Source organism: Galleria mellonella, unplaced genomic scaffold, assembly GCF_026898425.1.
Source record: "Galleria mellonella isolate WM207_F2 unplaced genomic scaffold, CSIRO_AGI_GalMel_v1 utg200, whole genome shotgun sequence".
Taxonomy (NCBI): Eukaryota; Metazoa; Arthropoda; class Insecta; order Lepidoptera; family Pyralidae; genus Galleria; species Galleria mellonella.
This window is the reverse complement of record NW_026442034.1, coordinates 3,859,112-3,878,313: the sequence shown is the minus strand read 5'-3', so window position 1 is coordinate 3,878,313 and position 19,202 is coordinate 3,859,112. Positions and strand designations below refer to the sequence as shown.

The window sequence follows — 19,202 nt, the reverse complement described above, 5'->3', positions numbered from 1 at the left end:
AATTAACCATGATAGTTTCCAGGGGAATCGTGAGAAGGTCGACCTGGTTGGGTATATTGCTAGCAATGGGATTCTCAGTGTCCGGTACTAATAACTAACACCAGTGCGAGGTATTGTGATGGTTGCGCAGAGAGCAGACGAGGTGCGCGCGGTGCGAGGGGCGCGCGGGCGGCGCGCGCGGCGTGGGCGCGGCTGGAGCGCTGGGTGTCGCGGTCGTGCGCGGCGCGCAGCACGCTGGGCGAGCTGGAGGCGGCGCTGGAGCGGCTGCTGCGCCAGCGCGACCGCGCGCGCGCAGACCGCGGGCCCGACGCCGACCAGCTGCGCGGCTACCTGCGCGCCGCCATCGCCGACACGCAGGCGCAGATCATGCAGATCGAGGTGATACGCGCGCGTGCACACGCATACGCGCACGCACACACACATACACACATGCGCACACATACACACACGCACGCACGCACCACGTAGGCTAATTAGTATATGATACAATAATTCGACATCATTCCTAAGTCAAATGTAACAGTTACGACTGGCTCGCATATCTATTCATGGCGATTTTTATTTTTTCCTTTAACTCGTAATACAGGTAGTGACTTTCCAACTTCTACGCAATCAATTTTTATAATGACAAAAAATACTTCTTCGCAACCACATATTGCTCATCTAATTGAAAGATCAATGTTATTGTACAAAATTAATCATTAATTTCAGTCAATAATCTTAATCCTTCATCGTCATTGAAATATTTGTACATATATTTATAGGAAGAAAACGAGGAGAGCGAACTACCGCAGTTACTGGAACAGATGGAAACCACAGAAACCGGACGGTATGCGTTAGAGCGGCTGGCAGCGCTGACGCTACAGCACGCACAGGACGCCGCTCGACACCTCAAATTGCTGCACGATACGCGAGCCATGTTGACAGAGGTGACAATACAACTCTCTCCCACATTACCTTAACTATCGACAGGAATATTCAGGAAAAAATAGTGTTCATTCATCACCAGTGTAGCTACTATCGAGTGGCATCCACTGCCACTAACAAAAAGGTTTAGCTAAATAACGGTATTTCACTTTACTCAAACCTCTACTTTGCCGTATTATTTAAATATCATCACGTTATAAATGCATAGAATTTATGACAATTCATTAACGGGATATTGAAAATCGTAACTGTTGCTGTGTTGAAAGCAGTTTTTTAACCTGGAACCGACTTACGATCAAGAAATTATTAAATAAATTATTATTTGTCACAGCTCGAGGAGAACTCAGAGCGAACCGCAAGCGCACTACGCGCGGCCGGTGGCGGAGACCAGAACCTCAATCCCTGGGGCGTGCCTGCGCACACGCTTCACGCGCTCCTGGCCAACGTCTCCTCTGGCACATCTACCCGTTGCGTGTCGCCTACCGACAGGTACTGCGTTTCCGCTCCTTCTTTATACTTCCTTGAAATGCCCACTCGTTCCATAGTGCCCATTGCGACACCTACATTAAGTATTAATCAGCATTTTGTTATAGTTTGAATAACAGTTCTTATAAATCCTACGTTCCAGTGCTCTCTTAGAACGGCTGCCTCCCAATGGCGTACGAGAAGTAAATACAGCCCCAACTTCTCCACCTGATGATATCATCAATTCACCTTTCCAACGAAATACGTATGTATTATTCCATATATTGAAAAGATGATGAATAGGATAACAAACGTCACCATAACTTTAACCGAATTCTTCACTATAAAGTAAAGCATTGCACCTACTAACGAACTTACTGGCATATATACCAATTAGTAACCCTGGTCACTGGCACCAATTGTAACAAAATGTAAAAAATAAAGCGTATGTATACAGAGTTCGGCGCGGGTCAGTGCGGCTGCGCGATCTGGGCGTGGTGCCGCGAGACGATGACCCCATGACCCAGTCGCTGGTCGAGCCCACCTCCCCGCGCCCTGCACCCCTCAGCCGCGTGCCCAGCGCGCCCGGTAGTCTAAGGTATGTATTCCCGTTTGGTCTTAAGACTGTTCATAACGACGTATGGCAACGTCGGAAAGATGTCAATATACTCGTAAATATATTTATATATATTTCTTATTAGTTATTTATAAAATTCTCTGTTTATAAAATTAAATTATATTATTAAATCGCTTTTACTTAGTAAACAAAGTAAGGTAAAGTATAGTGTTAGATACACCAACTTAAAATGCTTCCGTAATGTTGTTTTTCAAAAAATTTAATCACGTTTAAAAATGTAGGCACTTTGTTTCAATTTACATTTTACGTAGGTAGATTAACTGTAAATTGTAGAGTTGAATTTTGTACCTTTTTTAACTTGGAATAAACTTATTTTACATATTGTAAAAATATGATATAAGAAAAATAATATTCATATAAAACATTCTCATTCCGTCTCCCATAGACACACATAATACACTATATGTTTTTATGTAATTTGAAAACTGATCATCCTAATCTAATGTGTGTTCTAAATCTAAATGTGTGTTCAACTATGATAATTGCACTAGTAATTACTATTGTGTATACCGAACCAGATGTGTGGTTATTGCACAGTATTAGTAGTAACATAATCTAAGGATTTCATTTCTGCCAGTAGTTCTACGGACATGTGCTAATATTCTCTAACTGATATTTAAAAAATACTGTTTTCTTTTTTTTCTTTTATTTATATCAATATAATGAAAATTGAAATTAGAATTCCTATTCAGTTAGTTCTGTCTCCTGTAAAACTTTATCCTTATTGGTGAGAAGGTATGCGCGGTCAACCATCAAAATGCCAAAGACGTTGAACTACTGGTCGTTCCTTGTGCTGTGACGCCAGTACCGTATTGAGAATGTGAGCGTGAGGAGGTGAGTAGAGTAGAGTAGTGAGGGCAAGCGCGTGCGCAGGGGCCTGCAGCCGGCGGGGCTGGCGTCGCCGCTGGCGCCGCGCCGCGCCCCGCCCGACAGCCCGCGGCCGGCACGCCGCCCGCTGCCCGCGCCCGCCGTCGTCAAGCCCGCCTCCTTGTACGTACACACACGCACGCACCCACACGCACACCTCGTATACGCGTCGCCGACACTCGCGCGCGCCGCGAATGGATCGCGAAGGTGGTGTCAGCGTGTTAAATAAAAACTTGTATATATATCAATGGCGCCAATGTTTTGTACCTATTTTTTTTAATGTTTTCTGACATGAAAACGAAAGATTGTTCTTATTATAAACATTATGTAGTCAATTAAAGTAGTTAGTTAAAATAACATATTAACAATTGCCATAATTTTTAAAGAGGCTCGATTTATTTTATTCTAGTATACATACTATAATATATTGGATGTTAATCTAATAATGTTATTACTGACACCACTTTCCCGTATCATTGTAACATTTGCATAGATGTTTTAGTAGCATTTGTATAAATGCTGCAGTACAATTAGTTGCAAGTACAATATACGTATGTCGTATCGTTTAGATACTACATCGTCTACAGTAAATAACACGTAAGATATTTTGTGGCGTTTGTTAGAGAACATAATATAAATATTTACATATACCTGAAAATTTTAATGTTTCATACATACAAATTACAATGCAATGCCACAAATAATTTCACGTGTACATATTGCACTTTTATAATAGTATATTAATACGATATTTCTCTTATTACGAACAGCCTGTGCAATAGACAAGTAGGTACCACTAGTGCCTGAATAGTTATCTATCTCTGTCGCTCCCTTCCCTCCGAGTCGCGCCCTCTCTGTCTGCATGGTACACTGGGCTTGGGTATATGTGCTACTATTTAGTTGGTAGATGGTATGTGTATGTTTTTGTATATTTTACAAAGCTATATTCTCAGTTCATATTCTTCACTGATTCTACATCTCTCTTTAAGATACTTTTGGCTTGAGGTGATTTAAATAAGTCTGTAGGCAATGTCTATGAAAATTTAGATACTTGCAACTTTTTTACTCCTAAGTAAGATTTTTTTTGTTTTTTTTTTTTTAATGCTCTTTCGATAGATTCTTTTTGCACCATAATTGTGAATAGATTGAATATAAAAATAAATTCTTTATGTATAGCTTTGTAAATATACAAATTTGTAGTAGTCACAAAAACTTTTCAAATTAGTTGAGGTGTATTGGGATTATGTGTATATTGTCCAACGAATGAAGTTCGAGTCATACTTGTACTGTAATTAAATATCTTAAAATTCATTAACTTAAAAAAATTAAATAAAAAAAAAATTAAGTAAAGTATTATGACCGCTATGACTTGAACTTCGCCTGGCTCGGGGGTGAGGCGCGAGGGTGCACCGCTCGCGGCTCACGTGTTGTTGGTTGCAGCCTGCTGACCGACCTGTTCATAGTGGAGGATTGACGCCGGCGCCCTTCGCCCGCCTCTCTGCGCGCCCGATGTACATACTGTATTTAACGGCAACACTGCATGACCGCTTTACTCGACACGAAGAGTTACTCTAACCACGCTTGGACGCTGTAGTTCTGTGCTGTATGTAGGTGGTAATAGTATTCACTGAGTCGCGAACATATCCTCGTACTTAAAAAATAAAATTCCTTCATCGATCGATGGCCGAATCTCAAAGCCATACAAAATATATTACTGATCGCAAAAAGTCTATTTAGTAACAAAATAATTTAAAACTTTTTTTTGTATGTGTTTCGACAATAAATATTGGATTTAGGTTTTTTAATTGAGGGTTTAATTAATTAATATAATAATAAAAATCTTGGAAAAAGTTTTTTCTTTTCTTGACTTCACAAACTTAGGTACTGATTAAATTATGTTCAATAGCCAATATAATTTGTCAGCGATATTATAAATATTGGAAACTTAACAGTTATCTCTACCTCATTTCCAAAGTTTAGACTAGATGTATGTCGCGAAGTAACTAATATAAAAATAATACTTTTTATTCAATTAACTACTAAATGTGTATAAATATGCTTTTATGTTATTCAATAATCGGCAATGTACCGTGGGATTAAGGCAGCTTTGATTTATCATGTATGCAAATAGATAAAACTAATACTACAATTAATCGCCAAAGGAAAATTGTATAGCTCGTAACATTTTATAATTGTGTATTGGCGAGTTGGTGAAGTGCTCGTGGTGTCACAATGTTCGGTAACTTTAAGCTTTAACTTGACAACTGTGTATATAGGTCGACTGAATATTAAAAAGTAAAGCATGTCTAAAGATGTAGTTATATTTATTAATGAGATTTAAAGGTACATAATAAATTAATATTTACTCAAATTATTAAAAATTCAACCAATATTACAATCACATATGATAATTTGGCTTTCCATTCAACCTAACGTTGTTACTACGTAAAAAATTTAGCTCAAGCCAGAATTAAAAGTATGTAGTACAGTATATTTAGTGCCTACCATTATGTATGTATTTAGTGATGTCTCTCGCATTGTATGTTCGTTTTCGGTCGACCTCTATTTCTGTAAATATGTACCTATATACTATAATATTATGTAAAACAATAAACGTATTGTAAGCGAGCTTGTGTTTGTTTGCATCCAGCATGCTGCACCCCACCTCTGCTGTACTTAGAGCATGATAGAAAATGTAGAATGTAAGAATTATGCACTTTTATATATATAAACTAAATTGAAAATAGGTATTGTTTATTATTATATGTAATTAAGAAAGTATATGCATGCAATTTGTGATATATATTTGAATTGTCTACTTTGTACATTAAAAGATAGATATGGAATTTGAACATGTCTCTGATTATTATTTAAAAATGTTTTTTTTTTTTATTATTAATTTGAAAAATATGATAGTAAAACCATTCTTTTTATATACTGTTGTTAATTTAGTTTACTATTTGTATTGCTAGTATAATATTATCTGTGGTATAGCACTTGTGTTCCTCACACGTCACATGGTCACCAGTAAGTATTATTATTATTTATTTTGTGTGGTCACCGTTGTGTGCTTCTGCGTCATAATCATGTCATAAGTATGGACTCACGCACTGTGTCCTTTGTGTTACCACCATCGTCCATTCCTTTACTCACATTAAAACCAATCATACTGTACTTACTTCATGTGTTTAAAACTCGAGTGACATCACATTAATAGTCCTACAGAGCCCAAACTACATATAAGCGATTTCCTGTAGGTACACATATACATAGCGTGGCTATATATCCGTCATCTTTAATATCTATGTACTCACATTTGCCTAGTTTTAATAAAAACTGGTTTAAGCCGGATCGTTTTCATTTAAAATATGTGACAGTAGTTACAGTGAGTCGTACATGTGTATAGTTTAGACTCTGTATCGATACATAGTCTGAATTTACATTCCGAAACTATCATAGTTCCATGTAAGTTGAAATTAATTTCACGGAATTGTCTCAATGTTAGAACAAAAGAAATTTGTATAGAAAAGCTGCAGTACCACGGAATCATGGAGTTATCATCAGATTTAATGATAAATCGGTTAACATCAAATGTTGCTGTACTAGTTTCATGTTACATTTACGCAATAAAATTAGTTGCATGTTATAAAAAATCGTGCATAGGACGAAACTGTTTTATAAATAATGTGCAAATAATGCATGTACCAATAATTTTGTAATGTAAATTGGGTTTGACTCATGTGACTGGCATCGAATCGTACTGTGTGCTGCAACCAATCGCTTCTCGAATGTCCGAGCGAGCGTGCGGTGTGCTAACGCGGCAACTACCACAGAGACGCGGGCGCGAGTGCGGGCGCGGCCGCGGGTGCCGGTGTGTCGTTGGGGACGCCCCCCGCGTCGCCAGGGGCGGCTCGACGTGCCCGCGACGACGACGTCTTCCTGCGACTCGCCGGCGCCGGCCACGACAACTCGCCGCAAGGCATCGTTAAGGAGCTCGCGATTAAGGTACGTTTCATATCCATTTTCCAAGTACCCGCAATATAGTTTTATTTTATAACCTTCGATTTAACAAATGAGATTAAAAAGTATGCAACGTTTTAAAGCTATACAATACTTCTACGTTACTTAGCGACCCTTACAGCATACTACAACTGCAATACTCCCACCCATTTAGATATTCTGCAACTGTTATTGTAACGATGACAAACCAATGTACGGCTACAGACCACCTAGTTAATGAATAATTGTAACACCAAATTAGCGCCTTCCTACTATGAAGAAACCTACTAACAATTTATACAATTTAAGTACTTAAATTATATTTATTGCATATTTCCCATATGCTATTTTAATACCAAAATTACCCAGTAGACTGTCCATGCTTAGTCGTTTATTTTTAATGTTTTTGTAAATGAAAATGGAATGGTAACCCCGCTTTCGCTATCGGGGTACGCTGGCGGGGCACTAGTGAGAGATGATATATATATGGTATAGGTGAAGATGAAACAAGCCAGTTGGCTCATCGTGATGAATTCATCAAAAATTAATCACGATGGTTTCAAGGGAGAACCGCGTGGACGACGACCTTTTAGGGTATATTGCTAGCAATAGGTCTGTTGGATCTCATTACTAACAATCCCTGACCCTCCCGCACTTAGTCGTTAGTGCTCACTAAGGGCATTTAAAAGTCAAACTAAATTGATCTTAAACTACTATTTATATACGTTTGAAAATAAGATGCGTAACTTCTCTAGATCGTTGTTATCCATGTAGCAGCGTGTGTTTCTGTTGTGCAGCGCGTGTCTGGCGGGGCTGGCGGGGGTGTGGGCGGGGGCGGGGGCGGCGGCGGTGCGTGGCTGCAGTGCACGCACGTGGCGGAGGGCCACGCGGGCGCCGCGCTCTCACTCGCCGCCACCACGCACATGCTCTACAGCGGCGGAGTCGGTCAGTACTGACACATACATTCATTCTAATCCATATTGTTTTTACAAATGGGGTATCATGGGCGAAACAGTATACTCTGTTATGTCCATGGTACTACTCATGTCTATAGGCGACGGTTACCACTTTCCATCAGGTGGGCCGTCAGCTTGTTTGCCATTCTAAGTTGTATAAAAAAAACAACACAGGGGGCAAACGAGCATGCAGCTCGCCTAATGATAAATGACTACCGCCGCCCTTGATCACCTGCAACACCAGAGGCATTGCAGGTGTGCTGCGGGCCTTTTAAAAAGGAGTATTTATTCTCTTTTCTTGAAGGTTATTATGTCGTATAGCCATTTAAGTGTTATCGGACAGTAAACATCCAAATTTCTTTACAAATTCGATCATTACAGACTCCCAAATCTAATGTGACGTATTTTGAAAAATTTCCAAATATTATTGTTTATATTAACTATATCTTTTCAAGTTCAACTGAAAGTCTTTTTACGGTGAGAACGATACTTAGTTTAAAATCAGATTATATTGTGTGTGTTAATGATGTGCGTTTACGTTTTGATGATGAACGGATGATATGATGATGATGATGATGATGAATAAATACACCTAGTATTTGAAGCGGTTTAACTAGGGTAAATAAAAAATAAATAATTTTTAAGCGTTGATGTAATATAAATTTGATGTGATGCGCTGAAGGTTGTTTTGCAAGTAGGTTACAATTTGAAACCTGAAAGGTCATGTAAATTTCTCCTGCGTTTCGATTGGCGGTCTCGCGATGTCGTGATGAGCGACTCTTGTAATTGGTTGATGTTGTGTGTGATTTGTCTATTAATAGAATAGAGTAGAATAGAAAATCATTTATTCAAATAAACTTACATTGAAGCACTTTTGAATAGTCATTACATTTTTTTTAATCTACCGCTCGTTCGGAAAGCTGTCTCATCACAAGAAGAACGAGCAAGAAACTTGCGTGTTGCTCTTTTAAATAATTTTATTATTACTTTACATTTTTAAGTTTAAGTGTGTGAATACAAACCACCAATTAGCACTAATTCAATTAAAAACTCAAAAAGAACTATACAAATAACTTAGCAGTCGTCCATTGGCTTTACCGCTGAAAACGCTTCAATTTATGCAGGAGTGATAAATATTTATGGCATATTAATAATGCTTTAACAGTGTGATATATATTGGTATTTAACAGTAATGTATGAAATGATACATTTGCAGACCGCACGGTCCGCGGGTGGGACCTGCAAGCGGGCACGGAGGCGTGGCGCGGCTGGTGCGGCGCGGGGGTGACGGCGCTGTCGGCCGGCGAGGGCGGCGCCGCGCAGGCCGACGGCCGCCTGCTGCTGGCCGCCGCCGGCGCCGCTGTTCGTCTTTTCGACACCAGGAGCCGAACGCCGCTCACCACGCTCTGGTCAGTACGTGCTCTCGAACCACGGACACATTCGTGCAAACTATACGTAATAGTGGCCGTGTGGTCCCGGCATAGAATAAGCCACCCCTTCCTTGCTCGTATGTGTCGTATAAGACGGCTAAGGGACAGCGAGATATGGGCAGCAGCTTCCCTCTTAAAATATTTCTAAGGCTTAACTGCAGTTGTTAATCTGCTTGTCAAGTATGGCAACTACTGGCAAAAGCCCCCAAAGGCGAGGTTTATGTTTAGCACTGGGCTAATTTTTTTTATACCACTGAGGTACCGCGTTGTATGGGACCATTTAGGCTGTAAGGTATGAGGGTGAACTCCCTGTCGATGGCGAGCCATACGATGATAGAAAGTGCCCGCAGGCATCATAGGTGTGATGATAGGTAATAGTACTATTTTTATAGTATGATCACCCCATACTTCTCTCTTGATCTGACTTTACCTCTCTGTAACTACATTTTAGCGCTTCGTAAAGGAACTACGATGCGGAATTTACTTTCCCGTATGTGGAGGTTATTTCCCGCGCATTAGTTCAGTAATCATATGTTTATATAATTAGTTTTATTTTGGGTCGGTGTAGAATTGCATAGTACTCATGTCTTCGCGTCAACGGCTTCTTAAATAAATAAAAGTTAGAAGGAGCTATAATAAATATTTTTGTCATATTAGGTCATCTGGAGCGACGGGCCCGTGTCCGACGACGCGCGGCGTGGGCGGCGAGGTGGCAGTGACTGCGCTGGCGCTTGCGAACAATCACCGTCTTTACACCGCCTCTGGGGACAAACTACGCTTGTGGGACCTGCGCATGTTAGTTCACATCTCATATTATATTTTTATTTATAACAGTTTATATTTAGCCTTTTTATATTACACAAATAGTAGCATAATGTACCCATAAAAATCAGAAAAAGTAAATTTAAAAATCGTTTGAAATTGTTTGAAAATAGAATATAATTAGGGTGTAATATTTCACTTAGTGTCTGTAGATAAGCGCTTGGTTCAATTGTTAAACAGGTTAGAATGCGTGTGCAAGGTGTGGTCGGGACACGCTGCAGCAGTGATGTGCCTAGCAATAGGTCCCGCCTCCTCCGGCGATCTAGTCGCCACCGGCTCGAAGGACCATTATGTCAGGACGCTCGAGATGCAATCACAAGACTCTGGTATGATACCTTTAAATACAATCTAACAAGCAATAGATTTAAATCAATGGTACAACATTATTGGACTATTTTCAATGTTTATGCTGATAAAAAAGCGTAGTGAAGTGAACATGCGCGAGAGACTAAAGATCATTGTTGCAAAGTCGATGAGACAAAAAAAATGCTATATATTTAAAAAAATACCATGGGAAAGTTGAAAAACTATTATTGCGTAACACGTGCAATATATTGTATGATCGCAGTCGAGACAGCTATTTTCAAAGTAATAATTAGTTTACAAAAGGGCACGTATAATTCGTTTTTCGAATTCATATTTTGAATTTCGAACAGCGAATCGTTATACGTTTTATGTATAGAAATTATTACGATAGCGGCCGGTATTGATCGTACCTGTTATACACTTTGCAGGCAGTTGGGAAGCGACAGGGCGGCGCCTACTAGAGCCGCCACACTACGACGGCGTCCAAGCCCTCGCACTCACCGGCGACGCTCTCTACAGCGCCTCCCGCGACACCAGCATCAAGCGGTGGAGTCTCACCGACAACACTCTCACGCACGTCAGTATACACACATATTTACATACGTATGCATATAAAGTCTAAAAACCTTGATCTTGAGAAGTTCTTGCATTCCCTTTTTTTTTAATTAGTGCTTTAGTAATTAATCCCTCGAGCGTTTATACATTATACGCTGTACCGAACAAAATGTGGTACCGCGCACTAATGCTGCAGCGGCTGGTGCATAACTTGAATTTGCAGCGTCGTTTTCATTGAATTTATGTAGGTTATTAACTTATATAGTAGCACTATTAATGTATTTATTCATTATTACAAGTATCACATCTCCATATTTAGAAATAATAGAATTTCATCGTGCTTCCGAACAAACTGTTTATAATTACTCCTCTCCATCCAAAGGTTGCCTGGAAGAGACCGCTTTTAGCGATAAGGTCGCCCATTGTTTTCTCACTGTGATTATTTCATGTAATTGTTCATATTTATAATAAGTTTACTATTGCAATCTTTTGGAGGATACAATAAAGAGTATCTATCTATCTATCTATGTAGGTAATTGTTAGATATGTGGGTAGTATTAATCTTGTACGGGTGGCTACGTCCACCTTTATAAGATAATTATAAAGACCTTGTCTATTAAGCCAGTGTGTAACCGACCACTGTGTTCACTTGTTGCCTACCCAATACAGCAATATACCATACAATAGTAATAAACCGATTTATGTATAATCTCTAATCGTAATTTGGTAATTTCAAAAATCAATGACGCAGCGCGTGTAGCGAGCTAGTCTATAGCTGATTGAAGGGGGAGGGATTGTTAATAATGGAGACTAAGGACCCCATTGCTAGCAATATACTGAAACAGGTCGACCTCCACGTGGAAAACATCGTGCTGAATTCCAAGTGTATTCAACACGATGGACTAACTGACTTGTCTTTTCATTCTCACCTATCATCTGTCACTGGTACCCCGCCAGCGTATACCGATAGCGCAGATGGGGTTACTATTCCATCATCACTCATTAAAAAAAATCTCGAGCCAATCGTTCCACGGCTTAATGTATGTTTGGTGTTTGAATGTAACGGTACTGTAATGTTGGGGTGCAGACGGTGATGAACGCGCACAAGGGGTGGGTGACTGGCGTGTGCGTGGTGGGCGAGGGCGCGGAGGCGCGGCTGGCGAGCTGCGGCCGCGACGGCTCGCTGCGGCTGTGGGCGCCCGCGCTGCGGTCGGCCGCACCGCCCGCCGCCGCCGCGCTGCCAGACGCGCCGCACGCCCTGCGAGCGCACCCCGACCCCCGCGCCGCCACCCTCTACACCGCCGGCAAGTGAGTGCGCCCGCATCCTACCTAACTTTTTTTTTATCTCCCTTATGGGGGGGGGGGTGTTCGTGTTGAGCAGCGGAAAGTTACCGGCTGATATATGTTTTGTCTTTTGAATACAATTTTTCAGTTGTAGATTATAATTTTCTTAAATATTGTAAATAGACAGTTTTAATATACGATACGATATAGTAGCTTGTGGAATCCGTTCGTTCGTTATAATGAGAGTGTTGCAGCGGCGGCGAGGTGCGCGCGTGGCGGTTGTTCATCGAGCAGTGAGCGCCCGAGGCGAGGCGGGCGCGGCGAGCGGCGGCCGCCACCACGCAGGTGCATATCACGCCCACGCCCACGTCCACGTCCACGTCCACGCGCACGCGCACGCTGCGATCCACCCACGCCCACGCAGCGATCTACGTCCACGCTACCTCCCATCCCCCCGCCAACACAGCGTTACGCGTCCACGCATACGCAGCGTACCACGTTCACCTCCTTGTCTACGTACTTGCTATCCGCACTCCGCATCCTGTCCAATACTGCACGTGCAATTTTAGGAGGAATCCATACGTCATTTAATATCAATAATCACGTAACTATCTTCATTGTTGTAGCTGTTTCATAATTGTAACATACATTACTTCATCATTTTCATGTTAAACTGAAAATGCTTCCTAGTCCTATGCTTACTTGTAAAATAAATAAAAAAAATACATATTTAGTTTTGTATTACAATATAATTAGTCCATTTCGCATTGTACGATTAAGCTTATTTGTAAGCAAGCTTTTTGGACCTATTTTAATATAGGAACCTCTATTAATATCATAGCTTAGCTTCTACCTTACTATACTCGTATGTATGTACGCTGTGTCCGTATAAGGAGCGTCCGCGTCCGCCGCACCCTCGCCGTCGCTCACACTACACCATACAGACGTTGCTTATTACTGTACTACTGTTGCAACAGAATTTCTAAATAATTTTCAACTAATATATAAATGTCTATGAATGTCGCGATTAGTCGAATATCTCTTTACATGAAATCCATCCACGAACTTATACCTTGATGTGTCAAGCCATATCGAACCTATTGATCGTGGGGCCAAATTAAGTTGTTTACCAACAATGCTATTTGGTACATGTTCGATATAGTTCCCCTTAACTTTTTTATGGGTGAAAATGAAACTCCTGCACTATCAGTATATGTTGGTAGAGCCCATACCGATCAGTTTTATGGGAAATAACCACAATGGTTTCCATGGGGACCCTCTCAACTTATTGGCATGTTTGTAGACAAGTTCATATGTTTATAGACAAGTTGGTCAGTCAACTTCATGTAAAAATAGATCGACTTTCTTTATTTATATGCTATTTAGGATGACAAACAAACTGACGGTCCACCTGATGGAAAGTAGTAACCGTCGCCTATGGACATGAGCAGCACCATGGACATAACAGAGTATACTGTTTTCCCCTTTGTCCAGGACTCAGATATGATTCCATTATACTCTGTAAATTCACTGCCATGCCCACCTTTCAAACTGAAACACAGTCATGCAAACTCGACTGCTTCACGATAGAAACACGAATGGAACAGAGGTGCTCAAGCAAACGATTTTTGTACAAAGTCTTCAAAGGTGACTCTATTCGTGTCATTCATAGACAGTTAGGATAGCAGGCTAGTAGCTAGCTAGGCTTCTAACGTAGTGTTCTCAATGTTTAATTAATTAATCATTATATACGGCGGCTAGCTTTGTCGTTACGCATTTGTGACTAACAGTTTTGTATAAAAATTGTAACTAATTGCCATCACTTTTGTATGTTCAAACTTGTCTATTTAACTGTGTTATGCGTGACAATGTAATGTTATTTGTTATATTATGTTTTATATGCCTTTGAATAATATTTTTGCTTTCATTTATAAAAATTAGAATTAAATTTTACTGTATATTAAATTTATCAGGTTTTTATACTGTTTATGAAATGTTCTATACCATCAGTGTTCGTAAATATTTATTTATACACACGACATGCGAACCGAGACAGAATCGATATGTGTAAATTATGAATAAATAAATGTATTAAAAGATGTTATTGCACTGTCCTTCTCTTTCATATTATGTTATAAATTGTATAGTTTTTAGGGGACGTTCAAGTTTTACGTAGCGCAATTTTTGAAGATTTTTGACCCATCCTCCCCCCGTGTAATGCGTCGTAACATTTTACTGTTTCAGCATACCTAAATTTAACGTAACACCCATGTGACCATTTTAACAAAATAACTAATGAAAAGGGTTGCGAACTTTACAATTTTTTTTCAAGATTTTAATTCCCTAGTGTTTTATTTAAATAGAAAAAAAAAACAATATTACCTATCGTGTTGTTCAAATCCTCCTCCCACTCCTGTAACGCATTGTAACGTTTTCCAAGACCCTCCTCCCCCCCCCCTCCCCCCTTATATTGCGTTACGTAAGACTTTAATGTCTCCCTATATTTGTTTATATTTTTGTACGTTTACTTTTTTTAATGTTTTTTTTTTTTATAAAAACAGGTCAAATAGTCATGACTTAAACCCATTTGTGGACAAGTCATACACGATTAAATGTTTTACATTGATACGTTGTAACTCGACACGATGTTTGCAGTGACGGACGCGTACGGTGCTACCGCGTGGTGAAGACACGGTGACCATCACCGGCCGCGCCTCACCTCCGCACTACGCCACGGCGTGCCTGGAGGTGACCACGCGCCGTTAACGTGCCGCCCACATATCTCCCACGTGCCGCCAACGTGACACTTACGTGCCTCACACGTACAGTCCACGTGGCACCCACGTGCACACAACCTGGCGCCCAACGTGCAAACGATTCTTATATTTTTTCTTTCCGTATTCGCGGATGATTCTTTCAACATTAAATGGCATTCAACATTTGAGAGACATAATTATAACGAGCCTCTAATTAAGACTATATACCACGAAATGACTGCATATAATATATTGAAGGTAGACGAATTTTTGTCAGAGAACGAAATTTTTTGTCCGCGAGACTTTCCATATTGTATTGCATTATGCAGTGTAGTACTGATATATTTTGACGTACAAAAAGTAAACTGAAAATGGTTCTTAGTCAGAATAGACTTACAGACATATATGCGACAGGATATTGTTTAAGTATTAAATAAATAAACTTAGGAATAAAGTCAGTACCTAAGAATATCGTCAATAACCATCACTCAATACGAATATTATCGAGCTAATAAAATTATTTTATTTTATACAAATCTCGATATTATTAATAAATGATCTTAAAATCAAATAAAAGAAGGAAAAAAGACAATTTATAAAAGACAAGGTAGTACTACTGTGTAGTTTATATATGTAGGTGTTCAGTGAAAAATAATCATTTTTTATATATATTTTTGACAAGAACTGATAAATAAACATTCAATTAACTCCAATTATTTTTATTAGATAAGTATTTAAATGTTAATTTTATGCTATTTATATGAATTTTAATTAGGATCTTTAAATTAAATTAGTAATCAAATTATAGGATTTTAACCTCTCGTTTAAGATAATTCTAGCGTATTCTAGATTCTCATTAAACATTTATCATTCACAAGTATACTGCTAGATTTGTAACAATGGCCTTCATACAGATAATAAGGGTATAGTAATCATGAATTTATGTACGTAGTTGTAGATACAGAGTAAAATATAAAGCTAGTTAGACAGTATACGCGTCTTGGACCTGGCTTGGCGGCTTAATAATATTAATAAAATATAAATATTAACCAACAGTATGTTATATGTATATTTGATTAAAGCCAATGCCTCATTGCCAAATCGCATGCACAAATACTCAAGACTTATAACTTAGATTTAATTTGATCTAACAAAGTAAGTTTATCCTTAGAGGATGTTTAGTTGGTAGGTAAATTAATTTATCAGTTGGCAACATTCCAGAAACAAATGGCAACACAATAGGATTCAAATAGATTCTTATAAGGGTGTTGTATGTTTCCTTCTAACTGTACGGATGTCATGTGCTGTTAAGGAACATATAGATGCAGTCCCACTTTTTATCACTATCAACTAATTACAGTTATAAGGGGTTACACTACGATATGAGTATATTATAGGATCTAATGTCGGAAGTATTATATTTTGTTTAGTTCTGGTATATCGGAATTATAGATTTCATCCCGCATTTACGACTCACTAAACTGCTGAATTCTGCAGCTTTCTCCGGATGAGTGAGCATAGAAAATATACTATATGTCCTAGAAACATATTCATAGATAAAGATTTTAGCATATTCTCGATTTATTGTTATTATATTGTAATAACACCCCCCCCCCCCCCCCTCGATATAATTCACAATGAAAGATCACAGCGAGATTCTTTATCTAACAATTAATACTTCAATATGTTGCAGAGTTACGATACTGCTTTCAAAATTATAAAATATTTGACACCATTTTTGATTATTTACATACAAGATATGTCAAAAATAGTGCTCCAAATTGAGTTTTAAATCGATTTTAATCAAAATTAACCAATTAGAATAGAGCTGTCTCATCAATTATGAAGACAAACTGTGATTGAATGAATCAACTATATATTTTTGTACATTCCTGTGCTACGGGTAGATTTAACGACGTCATAATATAATCACAATTCCTAGTTATTTCAGAATTATTAATTAGTAGGTATCGAAGAAATTTTATATACAACAATTTTTAAATTATACCAATGTCCAAATATTAATATTTAGTATTAAAATAGGCTTTGAATGTAGTCGAATTTTCAGATTGTTTAATAATGAAAAAGATTTTTTTTATTTTTAAATATTTTTACATATTTTTTTATTTTCAGTATTATTACAATATTTTGTTTTATAATAAGTATACAAATATTATTTAAAGTATTATCTCTCGAAAATGTGAATTCAAGCTTAGAAGCAATATATGATCCACGTAAAGACGTATGAAACTAAGGTATAGTTTATGAGACTGTTGGGTCCATTGATCTCAAGGAACACACTGTTTCATGAACACTGTATTAGTATTTGTAGATGTAAGTTATTCACAGACGCTTGCAAGGCTATGAGTAATGCTAGGAGCTTTATTAACCATACAAAGATATATACATACATATATATATATAATAATGTTATTAAAATGTTTTATTAAGCGTGGCCATTAAAATAAAAATATTGATGTGTGAAGACACGACAACACTGTTTTTATTCTATGACCACCATCTGTGAGGAGACGGATGCCTAGTAGCTAGTCACATAATGTCACGAGTAAGTTTTAGTATTATGAGTGTGTTTTAATTTTCTTTTGTTGTACCTACACGACTTCGTATTCGTAACCGGAGCATCAGGTGGGCCGTATGCTTGGTTGCCACTATACTGACGGCATAAATGTTTAAATAGCAATAAAAGAAACTTGGTTAAATTACTTTTATTTATTAACGTACTAAATGTCTTATATTTTATCTATTGAAGGGTTTTTGCCTTTTTTTTTCTGCTATAAATTCTTAATTTGAAAAAAGAAATACTTTTAATAATTAAAATAGATTTGTAGGACGTTATAATGTTTACGAGTAAGCAAGTTAGATAACTGTTTTTTTTTTTTCTTTCAAATAGTTACCAAAAATTCTTATTGTATTCTCAAATTTAATCACCTACCGGTTACGATCGCGAAACTCGTCTCTCTGTTTACTCGTGCAGCGAAATAATCATAAACTGTGTCGGACAAACGCCTAAATTTAACGACTCAAATATCATTAACCATGTCTTAGCCAATCCTTACAGATCAAATTATCCAGGCCACGCTCAGTGGGTTCACACTGTAGGCCAAAACATGCTTAGGTTATTCGTTTTGTTAGATTTCGGCGTTGCGATCACAACTATTACAAATTATACATTTGATTCTGTTAAATAACGTATTAGTTGTTTTTTTTTTTTTTATCTTTACCAATTTATTCGTCATCGTAGTGGTATAATTGAATTACAAATTAAAATCATTATAATAATGTCGCGTTATTTGACAAGGATGTATTTGTGGGTAGAATGTAAAGAATTTATATTATATGAGATTAATCATTTATATTGTTTTCTATTTTTTTTTTAATTTAATTATGCAATTTTATTTTTTATTAGAAACGTACCTAATGTTTTATTGATTTTACTATTGAATGAACTGTTTCATTAAATACAATATATTAAACATTGTTCTTATTATTGATACGCCCCACTCCATTTGTGCTTTCCTATACTTTTCGCTTCCTACTACCATGAAATGTTTTCCGAAATTTCGAAGCCGAATGAAACACAAATTTTATGTTAAAATTACATAATAGATAGCGTTTATAGATATTTAACATGTTAAACATCATTCCTTTGGACATTTGTGTTAGAATTTATAAGGAATAAAATGTTAAGCACCATTTACTGGGCTGATTTCAGTATGAATGAAAATCGAAACTGAGTCCGAAAATTTGGAATTTAATTTCGTAGTAAACCACCTATTTTAGATATATGGCATAAGCACCCAAGTACAAATCACTCGACGCAGTAATAATAGGCTAATAGCGTCCTTTTATAAAAAAGAAGATATGTAATTTAAAAGGATCATACATTAATATATGGGTCACCGGATTGCAAATGATTTGAAATAGTTTTGATAGTTCGGTGATTAGATTTTAACTATCAGGAATCGAAATACACATAGAGAATGTTTTTTTTTTTTATTTTATGGTAAACGGTCACTGTAGCCTATGGACAACTACAACACTAGGGGTGTCACGCGCGCTGTCGACTCTGAAGAAACCTTACCTATTTTTGGAATTTAATTGTCCTGTTTGTTAAGTCACCTATAGCAATCGGGTTTCGCACACTCAAGGGCTAGTTTTGAAATATAAAATACAAATA

At 38.0% G+C, this 19,202-nt stretch overlaps 1 protein-coding gene across 1 annotated transcript in view; it reads left to right on the top strand.

Moving 5' to 3' along the window:
- Nucleotides 1-12,545, top strand: part of LOC113518100 (kinesin-like protein KIF21B) — a gene marked incomplete at its 5' end in the record, with an annotated part of 55,348 nt that extends 42,803 nt beyond the window's left edge. The window contains 14 exon segments of the mRNA XM_052894221.1: nt 131-378; nt 765-929; nt 1,259-1,416; nt 1,556-1,657; nt 1,850-1,990; nt 2,903-3,019; nt 6,730-6,901; nt 7,693-7,840; nt 9,068-9,260; nt 9,939-10,076; nt 10,284-10,429; nt 10,838-10,986; nt 12,052-12,272; nt 12,503-12,545. Coding sequence (XP_052750181.1) covers nt 131-378; nt 765-929; nt 1,259-1,416; nt 1,556-1,657; nt 1,850-1,990; nt 2,903-3,019; nt 6,730-6,901; nt 7,693-7,840; nt 9,068-9,260; nt 9,939-10,076; nt 10,284-10,429; nt 10,838-10,986; nt 12,052-12,272; nt 12,503-12,545 — 2,141 coding nt within the window.
- Between the last annotated feature and the right edge of the window lie 6,657 nt (nt 12,546-19,202).